Raw genomic sequence first — 12,233 nt, 5'->3', positions numbered from 1 at the left:
ACTTAGTTTAGAAAAATGAGACGTGATCTTATTGATACTTAAAAGAGGGTGCTTGACAGGGTAGATACTGAGAGAATGTTTCTCCTCATGGGGGAATCGAGAACTAGGAGGGCATTGTTTCTGATGAGTTATGGAGGTGGAATTTCTTCTGAGGTTCATATCTTTAGAATTCTCCACTCCGGAGGGCTGTGAAGGCTGAGTTATTGAATATATTTGAGATTGAGAAAGAAATATTTGGACTGTGTGAGGGTCAAAGATTATGAGGAATAGGCAGGAAGGTGAAGTTGAGGCCAAGATCAGATCAGCCATGATTTTATTGAATGATGAGCAGGCTTGAGGAGCCATGTAGCCTAGTCCTGTTCCTATTTACATAGGATATATGGCACAGAAACAAGCCATTTGGTTCAACCACTCCATGCCAATGTTTATACTCCACTCAAGCCTCCTCCCATCTTTCTTCATGTAAATCTACCATTGTAACTATTCCCTTCTCCCTTAAATACATCTATGCTATATACTTCAAATGCTTTCTGTGATAGTGAATTCCACATTCTATTTCTTGTTACGTTTATACACTGGAGATATTGGGCTATAAATCAATTTCAAATTGTTAATCACATTTGTTGCATAATTACATTCCACTTTTTTGCCCTTTGCACAATGCTTTTATATTTGTGTTGAATTTAATTTGCTATTTCTTCACCCAGCTTCATAGCTAATCTAAATTTCTCTCTAGGGCCCGGATTTTTGCAGTCATGCAGACCTTTGAAAATGACGGGACCCAGATTTGGAAGTCCTTCCCTCATTTCCAACTGACCCCATTTTCACCAATAGAGGAAAGGAGATGAGGTGTGATTCACACATGCGGGGAACCCAAACTCAGCAGGTATATTTGAACTCAGTGCTGAGTTCAAACAGATCCCATTTTCACTGTAGCGGGGACTTTAACCCGCAGTGTGGAGTTACGAACTTTTAGAGTAGCTGTAAAAGCTCTTGAAAGGCAGGCAAGGTCTCGAGGACTGTCAGGTTATTTAAATCCCAAGCCCTTTAAAGATTTAAAAAAGCCTCCTTGTGTCAGTAAGAGGTTAAAAAAACTCAAGCTGTGAAGTTACTCAAATCCCCAGCCCTTCAATTTAAAAGAAGGTTGCCTGTGCCACTGAAAGTTGAAAAAAAAATCTGGTCTATCAGTTGCAATAGCTGTTTGTTGACATTACCTCAAGGGCTATCATTATACCATTATTAATGCTTGGCTGCTTTCCACAGTTCACAGTTTGATTGACAGTTCAGAGGTTAATAAAGTATTAGCTTTCTTTGAAGTAGGGCTATGAATACAACTCAAAAACAGAATTACCTGGAAAAACTCAGCAGGTCTGGCAGCATCGGCGGAGAAGAAAAGAGTTGACGTTTCGAGTCCTGAACGTCAACTCTTTTCTTCTCCGCCGATGCTGCCAGACCTGCTGAGTTTTTCCAGGTAATTCTGTTTTTGTTTTGGATTTCCAGCATCCGCAGTAGTTTTTTGTTTTTATCTATGAATACAACTGTTTGTTTTTGTCTATGAATACAACTGTTTGTTTTTGTAAAGGATTAAGTACTTGAAGGATTAAAATGTTTTGAATGGGCTTTCATGAATGGGAGTGTTAATTTTACTATAGAAAAAGGTGAAATAGATATTTAGAACTCTATTTTATTTGCTCTCAATATGGCTCCTGAGGTCTGCCATGGTGGATACTGGGTGAGTTTGCAAGGAAGGGTGTAATGTCAAAGGGTGGTGGATGGGTGGCTAGGTTGCCATAAATTGGCATTAATTTGGCATGGAGGATATGAGAGGGCCATGGGGAGTGGGTGAGGGCTAGAGGGCCTAAAATTTAACAAAATAACTGGGACAAAGTCTCGGGTATAACAGCCCATCTTGGCAGTTGGCAACCACTGAGGCCTCCTCCGATCTGATCCGGGGCACAGGCCTGACTCCATTATGCACCCACCCTCCTCTCTCCCTCACCCCACAGGAAGCAAAGATTCCGCCATTTGGGGGAGTTTCTCCCAAGGTGGGTTGTGAGCCGGGCTACCCAACTTAGGAGTAAAGATGAACTACCCATGTAGTTAACGAGTGGAATAGAATTGGCACAGGGTGACGACTTGGTGAGGGACCTGGGAGTAAAATATAGACTTAAGACAGTTTTAAAAAGGTTAGAATTCTGGGGTGTGATGCCAGAATAAGAGTCGTACTGTGAATTCCTGCTACAATGTTCAGAGCACACTTCGAGTGATGTGTTTTATATAAGTCAAATGGTTCAAAAAGGATATGTGTATTAGCAGGGGGGCATGCAGAAAAGAGCAGAAGAATCATTCCAAATGTCAAGGGGTGAGTTGAGAAAGCTTGAAGGAGCTAAGTTCTAGCATCTTGAGAGAAGGCTAAGGGCAACCTTGAGGAAAGATATAAAATATTAAGTTGTTTAAAAACCTGCAATATTAATTCACTGTAAAGAGAACCAAAGGATCTTAATTAATGAAAACTTGATTTAAGCAGGTATTGGAATGTTGTTTCCTGAAAGGGTGACAAGTATTTGGAACGTTCTGCCACACCAGGTATTCAAAACAATGTCATGAAGGGTGTTCAGACTGCTAGCTGCAGGATTTAGAATACTGGAGGGAGGTGAGCTTGTTGGGCCAAATGGCCTTTCAACCTTGACTGTTCATGTCTTCTAGTAAAACTTTTTATTTGACATCCCTTGTTCTAGGACGTAGCGGTGCCTCTAACAACTGGGCCAAAGGCCACTACACTGAAGGAGCCGAGTTGGCCGACTCAGTCATGGATATAGTGAGGAAGGAGGCTGAGGGGTGCGACTGCCTCCAGGGATTTCAGATCACTCACTCACTGGGTGGTGGTACTGGTGCTGGCATGGGTACTCTCATCCTCAACAAAATCCGTGAAGAATACCCTGACAGAATGATGCTATCTTTCAGTATTATACCTTCGCCCAAAGTATCGGACACTGTGGTAGAGCCTTATAATGCCACCCTGTCTATTCACCAACTCATAGAGAATACAGATGAGACCTTCTGTATTGATAATGAGGCTCTCCATGACATCTGTTTCCGAACCCTCAAACTGACATCTCCAAGTTATGGCGACCTGAACCACCTGATATCGGCCACCATGAGCGGTGTAACAACATGTCTGCGTTTCCCTGGTCAGCTGAATGCTGACCTGCGTAAACTAGCAGTGAACATGGTCCCCTTCCCCCGCCTACATTTTTTTGTGCCTGGCTTTGCTCCTCTGACCAGCCGTGGTAGCCAGCCATACCGTGCCCTCACCGTACCCGAGCTCACCAAGCAGATGTTTGACGCCAAGAACATGATGGCTGCCTGTGACCCTCGCCATGGCCGTTACCTGACCGTTGCTGCTGTTTTCCGGGGCCGCATGTCCATGAAAGAGGTGGATGAGCAGATGTTGAACATCCAGAACAAAAATAGCCCCTATTTTGTGGAGTGGATCCCCAATAACGTCAAGACAGCTGTCTGTGACATCCCACCACGAGGCCTCAGAATGGCAGCTACTTTCATTGGCAACACAACGGCCATCCAGGAGCTGTTTAAGCGCATTGGTGAGCAGTTTTCTGCTATGTTCCGCAGGAAAGCCTTCTTGCATTGGTACACTGGTGAGGGCATGGATGAGGCGGAGTTTACCGATGCTGAAGGTGACATGCTTGACCTGATAGCGGAGTACCAGTATTACCAGGATGTTCGCGTGAATGAAGGGTCTCCGTATCAGGTCGAGGAAGTTGATGATGATGATGATGAGCCCTGAACACCATTGCTTTGAGTTCCTGATTCTTTACAGGTCTCTTTAATCAAGACCTCTCTCTCCTGCAACTATTCACATGATCTCATCTTGATAGTGAATGGACTTAATTAAAATCACCTGACAGTACTTGAGTTATTGACTTGTTAAAGAGCTGACACATTATGTGTAGTAGTAGCATATTAACTATACAGCTAGGAGAAGTCCTGTAATCCAAATTAGCCCTTTTCCCACAGAGCTCCCTTTCTATGTTTCTAATATCCCTGAAATCCAGGTAATGTACTGGCAAAAGATTCTTATCCTAGGAAAAGAGTTCAGTATTGTGTCTGAAAATATCTGTCTGGGCTAAGAAAGCAAGAGCTCCTACTTATATATCACCTTTCACAGTCTCGGGATGTTCCAAAGCACTTACAACCAATGAAGTATTTTTTGAAGTGCAGTCCCTCTTACAGTGTAGGAAATGCAGCAGCCAAATGTACACACAGCAGAGTTCAAGAAACAACAGTATTGCCCTTCTCAAGGGCAATTAGGGATGGGCACTAAATGCCAGCCAGCGACGCCCACATTCCAGTTGGGATTTTCCAATCCCACCCACCATGGACCGGAAACTTTCCCCCGAAGTCAATGGATCTTTGGCTGATTTGTCAATTTTCCATGCCACCCACGATGGTTCCTGCCACAGGTGAGACCAGAAAATCCCAGCCCTGTGAAAGAATTTTTTAAAAAAGTATGATAATGACCAGATAATCAGTTGTAGGTATTGAGGGATCAACATTGGCCAGGGCACCAGTGAAAACTGTCCTGAACTTCGAATAGTGCCATGGAACCTTTTAATTCCACCTGAGGACAGACAGAGCCTCAGTTTAACATCTCATCTGGAAGACAGCACCCCTGATAGTTCAGTACTCCCTCAGTAATGTGCTGTTGTGTCAGCATAATCTTTTGTGCTCAAGATTTTGGAAGGGGTCTTGAATCCATGACCTTCTGACTCACAGCCAAGAACATTGCACTGAGCTATGACTGACTCAGTAGAAACAAGTAACGCCATTTTACCAGTCACTGGTTCCACTGTTGATGGGGTTAGAGGTCAGCTAACTGTGTGCTCAGCAAATGTTTGCTCCATCTGCTGAAGTTGACAACCCTGCTGGTTGACGACCACCAAAGCCCTCCCCTCCACCACCAAAAAAAAAGACTAAAAACCAACTTCACTCCCAACAAGCCAGCAGAAAAGTAGATTGAGGAAAAATCTGATGATGTCCAGTCACCCAAGATCACTGCAAACAGTATGATGCACTGTACATTGTAATAGTCAATCATAAGATTGAAGCATCCTGTTTCCAAAGCGACAGCTAAGAAGTATGATATGCTAAAGGAGGAAATAAACAAATAAATGAAGCTGTCACTTCAGAAACATGTATTTAAGGGGAAGCTAGATAAACATGAGGGAGAAAGGAATAGAAAGTTATGCTGATAGAGTTAGATGACAAGGGTGAGAGGAGGCTCGTTTGAAGCGTATACACAGTCATGGACCTGTTGGGCTGAAAGGCCTGTTTCTGCACTGTAAATTCTATGTAAAACATACCGCATGAAGAAAAGTTATCAATGAATGAGTAGGTAAGCTAGGAGAATTGGCAGAAGCGAAAGATGCAAACCATTGGATAGATGAGAGATTAAAAATTTCATATCTGGTGTGTATTTCATGCCCACAAATCTTGCTTCCTGTTCACACGTTTTCTTCTCAGTCACTTTTGTGTCAACTTTTCTCATTGTGAATTCTTAGTCAACTTTCCAATTCCATTATTTTATGTCAGGTTTAAGTCTCATTGGTTGGGAGTGCAATTCTCAGCACAGATGAGAACTAGGGTTGTTGTAAGATCTCTGCCTCCGTCTCCAGCACCACCAAAGGAATCCTCCTCTTGCAGCTCAGTCTGGCACACAAACTACTTTGCATTTGTGAGTTCAAAAGTTAGGAGGAGCGATTTGAGTTTACGTTGAGGCAGATTTTTAGTCTGACTGCTAGTGGAGGAGATGAAGTCTAGCTCACTGCCACAGGACTTTGTATAGTTCCCCTTTCCGTGCTCACTAACAGAATCTCTGACCCCTTTTAATAATATTTTCTTAAAATTAGTGATGGGGATCTGACGCTGAAGTCTGAAGCTAGATTCTGTTAAGTCATGACCCGTGTGACTTTTTGAGGGGTTCCTGATGGAACTCCTGAGCACTTGGAGTGGCTGCTTATGGAATCCCCCATTTCAGCCTGGCGTCTACCTCTGGAACCTAAGTCTTTTTGAGTTGCGACCCTGGGTTCTGCTACCTGACCTGAACGACCAATTAAATAACTGTACCTGAACCTCTGTCCTAAATTTTTTGATGGCTCCCCAGTAATTTGTGTGTGCGTGCACGCACTCGCCAGAAATATTTGGGATTTACAGCCAATTAGGTACCTTTGAAATTCCTGCACTGTACAGTTACCTCTGTAGTTTCCCAAGCATCTATTCATGGCTTCCTCTTATTTCTCATCTACACACTGCACCTTGGCAGCATCATCCAAAACATGTCAGTTTCCATGTGTCTGCTGATGACATCCAGCTCTACACCACATTTCTCAACAACTCCACTGTCTCTGAATTATCAGGCTACTTGTCCAACATCCAGCATTGGACAAGCAGAAATTTCCTCCAATTTTTTTTTTTATATTCGTTCATGGGATGTGGGTGTCCCTAGCTAGGCCAGCATTTATTGCCCATCCCTAATAGCTCTTGAGAAGGTGGTGGTGAGCTGCTGCCTTGAACCGCTGCAGTCCATGTGGTGTAGGTACACCCATAGTGCTGTTAGGGAGGAAGTTCCAGGATTTTGACCCAGCGACAGTGAAGGAATGGCGATATATTTCGAGGTGAGGATGGTGAGTGACTTGGAGGGGAACTTCCAGGTGGTGGTGTTCCCATCTATCTGCTGCCCTTGTCCTTCTAGGTGGTAGTGGTCATGGGTTTGGAAGGTACTGTCTAAGGAGCCTTGGTGAATTCCTGCAGTGCATCTTGTAGATGGTACACACTGCTGCCACTGTGCGTCGGTGGTGGAGGGAGTGAATTTTTGTGGATGGGGTGCCAATCAAGCGGGCTGTTTTGTCCTGGGTGATGTGAAGCTTCTTTGTGGGAGCTGCACTCATCCAGGCAAGTGGGGAGTATTCCATCACACTCCTGACTTGTGCCTTGTAGATGGTGGCCAGGCTTTGGGGAAGGTGAGTTACCCGCTGCAGGATTCCCAGCAACTGAACTGCTCTTGTAGACACAGTAGTCATATGGCTAGTCCAGTTCAGTTCCTGGTCAATGGTAAGCCCCAGAATGTGGATAGTGGGTGATTCAGTGACAGTAATGCCATTGAATGTCAAGGGGCAATGGTTAGATTCTCTCTTGTTGGAGCAATTATGTGACGTGGATGTTAATTGCTACTTGTCAGCCCAAGCCTGGATATTGTCCAGGTCTTGCTCCATTTGGGCATGGACTGCTTTAGTATCTGAGGAGTCGTAAATGGTGCTGAACATTGTGCAATCATCAGGGAACATCCCCACTTCTGTCCTTATGCTGGAAGGAAGGTCATTGATGAAGCAGCTGAAGATGGTTGTGTATAGGACACTACCCTGAGGAACTCCTGCAGTGATGTCCTGGAACTGAGATGATTGACAACCATCTTCCTTTGTGCTAGATATGGCTCCATCCAGCGGAGCGTTTTCCCCGATTCCCATTGACCCCAGTTTTGCTCGGGCTGCTTGATGTCACATTCGGTCAAACGCTGCCTTGATGTCAAGGGCAGTCATTATCACCTCACCATTAAATATTGGGAAGACCAAAGCCATTGTCTTTAGTCTTAGTGACAAACTCCATTCCCTAGCACTGACTCCATCCTTCTCCCTGGCAAATGTGTGAGGCTGAACCAGACCATTCACAACCTGTGTATCATAATTGACCATATGAGCTTCCAACCACATCCACAACATGACCAAGACCACTTATTTTCACCTCATTAACATTACCCAATTCTGTCCTTGCCTCAGATCAGCTGCTGCTGAAACCCTCATCCATTCCCATGTTACCTCTAGACTTAAATCCCAATGTATTCGTCCCATGTTCTACCCTATGTATATTGTGGTCATTCCAAAACTCTGCTGCCCATGTCCTAAATTACACCAAGCCTCATTCAACCCATCAATTCTGTGCTTGCTGACTTACTTTAGCTTCTAGTTCTCAATCTTGTTTCCAAATTCCTCCATGGCCTTATCCTTCCCCATCTCTGTGACCACCTCCAACCCCACAACCCTCCAAAATATCCTTCTCCTCTAAATCAGAACCCTACCATTTCCAATTTTAAATGCTTGGCCATTGGTGGCTATGTCTTCAACTGCCAGGACCCTTAGCTATGGAATTTCCTCCATAAACCTTTCCGCCTTTCTACCTCGCTTTTCTCTTTAAGGCGCTCCTTTAAAACTCTCTCTTTGACTAAACATGCGATCATTTGCCCTAATACCTCTTTATGAGGCTCAGTGTCAAGTTTTGCTTCATAACACTTGTGAAGCATCTTAAGATGTTTTATGTTAAAAATATTATATAAATAGAGGTTGCTGTTGTGGCACTGTTGTAATGAAGGAAATGTGGCAGTCAATTTGTGCACTATCCCCACAAACAGCAATGAAACAATAACCAAGTAAGCTGTTTTAGTGACATTAGTTGAGGGATAAATGTTGGCAAGGGCACCATGGAGAACTCTTCAAATAGTGCCATGGAATCTTTTATGTTCTTCTGAGAAGGCAGATGAGGCCATCTGAAAGGTGGTGCAGCACTCCCTCAGTTCTTCACCAAAGTATCAGCTTAGTGTCATGAAAGTAACATTTTTTAATTGTATTGTTGTGCTTTATTGTATAGTAGGTTTATGCATGTAGATAAACCTACACGCATAAACCTAGATGGTTCTGTCTGTGTCGTTTAATTGAATTAGAGTCCTTTAGACTGCAAGCTTGAAATTATCAAAAGTAGTTAGGGGTAAAAGACATTTGAATTGCTAATGAATAAACGTGGATGAAGGCTTAATATGTAGGGTGTGAAGGAAAATTGCATTTTTAGATAAGTGAAGGGGTTGTTTGGGTTTCAAAGGGATGATAGGATGCTTACAACTAACAAGATAAGCAGGTCAAGCAGTATGTTTATTTTTCCCAAAGGTACTGCTATATTGGCAACATGAAAGATTTTTATATTATGGGAAAAGTAAATTTCCAAAGCCATATAGAACAATGGCATTTACAAATTAAAGAGAGAAACATAAATAAAGAAGGATGGAAGGTGATGTTGGGAGGCCATGTAAGATGTAAAAAGATCGTGTAAAACAGCCTTGGGGAAGCCTCCAGCCACATTCACAGAAGTCTGCTATGTTCAAAGGTAGAGGAAAGCCTTTGGAATTCCACTGTCGAGTAGGTGCTGTGGTAACTTGCTGGCTTCCCTACTTAAATTTAAAACCTATTTTGGAAGTGTTGCCTTAAAGGGGGTATTGTAGTTGGGAGTAAGGTTAATTATGGATTTTGGGATTTGTTATAGTATCAATTAATATACTTGATGTCATCCTCACCAACCTGCCTGCCGCAGACGCATCCATCCATGACAGCATTGGTAGGAGTGACCACCGCACAGTCGTTGTGGAGACGAAGTCCCGTCTCCACATTGAGGATACCCTCCATTGTGTTGTGTGGCACTACCACCATGCTAAATGGGGTAGATTTTGAACAGATCTAGCAACTCAAGACTGGGCATCCATGAAATGCTGTTGACCATCAGCAGCAGCCAGGGGATCAACCTTGGTTCAATGAAGAGTGCAGATGGCATGCCAGGAGCAACACCAGGCATATCTAAAAATGAGGTGTCAACCTAGTGAAGCTGTAACAGGACTACTTGCAAGCCAAACAGCATAAGCAGCAAGTGATAGACAGAGCGAAGCTCTGCCACATCGAGTCATGAGTGTTGGTGGCAATTATAAAACTCACTGGAGGAGGAGGCTTGATAAATATCCCCATCCTCAATGATGGGGGAGCCCAGCATATCAGTTCAAAAGATAAGCCTGAAGCATTTGCTACAATCTTCATCTAGAAGTGCTGAGTGGATGATCCATGTCAGCCTCCTCCGGAGGTCCCCATCTGTGACAGATGCCAGTCTTCAGCCAATTTGATTCACTCCACGTGATATCAAGAAACGGCTGAAGGCACTGGATACTGCAAAGGCTATGGGCCCTGACAACGTTCCGGCAATAGTACTGAAGACGTGTTGCAGAACTTGCCATGCCCCTAGCCAAGCTGCTCCAGTACAGCTACAAGACTGGCATCTACCCAGCTATGTGGAAAATTGTCCAGGTATGTCCTGTACACATAAAGCAGGACAAATCCAACCTGGCCAATTACTACCCCATTAGTCTACTCTTGATCATCAGTAAAGTAATGGATGGAGTCATCAACAGTGCTATCAATCGGCACTTGCTTAGCAATAACCTGCTCACTAACGCCCAGTTGGGTTCCGCCAGGGCCACCCAGCTCCTGATCTCATTACAGCCTTAGTTCAAACATGGACAAAAGACCTGAACTCCAGAGGTGTGAGAATGACTGCCCTGGACATCAAGGCCACATTTGACTGACGGTAGCATCAAGGAGCCCTAGCAAAACTGGCATCAATGGGAATAAGGGGGAAAACTCTCCACTGGTTGGAGTCATACCTAGCACAAAGGAAGATAGTTGTGATTGTTGGAGGTCAGTCATCTCAGCTCCAGGACATCACTACAGGTGCTCCTCAGGGCAGTGTCCTCAGCCCAACCATCTTCAGCTGCTTCATCAAAGACCTTCCTTCCATTATAAGGTCAGAAGTGGGGATGTTCGCTGATGATTGCACAATGTTCAGCACCTTTTGCGACTCCTCAAATACTGTAGCTGTCCATATTCAAATGCAGCAAGACCTGGACAACATCCAGGCTTGGGCTGACAAGTGGCAAGTAACATTCGCGCCACACAAGTGTCAGGCAATGACCATCTCCAAGAGAAAATGCAACCATTGCCCCTTGATAATCAATGGCATTACCATCACCGAATCCCCCGCTATCAACATCCTGGGAATTACCATTGACCAGAATCTGAATTGGACTAGCCATATAAATACTGTGACTACAAGAGCAGGCCAGAGGCTAGGAAACATGCAATGAGTAACTCACCTTCCAACTCCCCAAAGCCTGTCCACCATCTCCAAGGGACAAGTCAGGAGTATGATGGAATACTCCCCACTTGCCTGGATGAGTGCAGCTCCCACAACACTCCAGGACAAAGCAGCCCACTTGATTGGCACCACATCCACAAACATTCACTCCCTCCACCACCGACGCACAGTAGCAGCAATGTGTACCATGTACAAGATGCACTGCAGGAATTCACCAAGGCTCCTTCGACAGCTCTAAAGCTGTTAGCAGATTCATTACTTCTCAATTCAGTGCACAAATCTTCTCATAATAAATACAAATTGCAAAACAGTTGTGATAACGCGGCCAAGTTTCCCTTGTGGATTTAGTCTGCCTGGCATACATGACCTGCTACATCATAGAATTAGATTATGGGTGTAAGTCTCTGAAGAAGAGCTCTACCACTGAGTTCCAGCTGACACTTTTTTTAACCTCTTCACATTCTCCCTCCAGCCTCTTTCTAGTCACTGGCAAATTTAAACATAGCAGTTCCCATTACTACCTTTGGTTCCCTGTTTTCGTGATGTTGGCTGAAGAATAAATATTAGCCAGAATACTGAGCAGAGTACGGTTAAAAAAAAGCTGCAATTCTGAAGAAGAGAGCCATATTGGACTCAGAACATTAGCTCTGTTTCTCTCTCCACAGATGTTGCTAGACCCGCTGAGATTTCCTAGCACTGTTTTCATTTCAGATTTCTAGCATCTGCAGCATTTTGCTTTTATTTTGGTTGCTGAAAACTTGGCACTATTCTACTTTTCCGTTATGTCATTGAAGAATTAATGGTGTAAGGAATTATATATAAAATATTCTATTATTTTATATGCATGACATTATATTGAGTTGCATTTGAACACAATTTTGTAGTTAAAATAGGGCTGATTTACATTATTCAGCAACCTATCCCTGTAACCTGTGCTAAAATCCTAGAAACCCAATTGCTCCCAAAAATAGGTGCTCAGTGGAGGTGGAGCGGGGCAGAGGGTGTGAGGGGCATAGCATGCATAGAGCAGACTGGAAATGGTGCAGTGTCTGTAGAGGCAGAACATAGTCAGAAGGGAGTAGGGTGGGCAGGATTTGAGGGAGGTGGGGCAGAGAATACGGTGAGACACCTGTTCATGTAATCCCAATAACCACAGAAAATTGATGCTGGGACCACATTGGAACGTGACAGGCATA

General features: G+C 44.0%; 1 protein-coding gene across 2 annotated transcripts in view; it reads left to right on the top strand.

Annotated features, from left to right (window-relative positions):
- Positions 1 to 5,690, top strand: part of LOC144685649 (tubulin beta-4B chain-like) — a 38,464-nt gene extending 32,774 nt beyond the window's left edge. For both annotated transcript variants that reach the window (XM_078550400.1, XM_078550401.1), the window contains one exon: positions 2,739 to 5,690. In XM_078550400.1, coding sequence (XP_078406526.1) covers positions 2,739 to 3,808 — 1,070 coding nt within the window. In that variant the 3' untranslated portion in view covers positions 3,809 to 5,690. The remainder of the gene's footprint in view (positions 1 to 2,738) is intronic.
- The last annotated feature ends 6,543 nt before the right edge of the window (positions 5,691 to 12,233 follow it).

This window comes from Cetorhinus maximus, chromosome 10 (genome assembly GCF_964194155.1).
Source record: "Cetorhinus maximus chromosome 10, sCetMax3.hap1.1, whole genome shotgun sequence".
NCBI classification, from domain to species: domain Eukaryota; kingdom Metazoa; phylum Chordata; class Chondrichthyes; order Lamniformes; family Cetorhinidae; genus Cetorhinus; species Cetorhinus maximus.
This window is presented reverse-complemented; position numbering and strand designations above follow the sequence as displayed.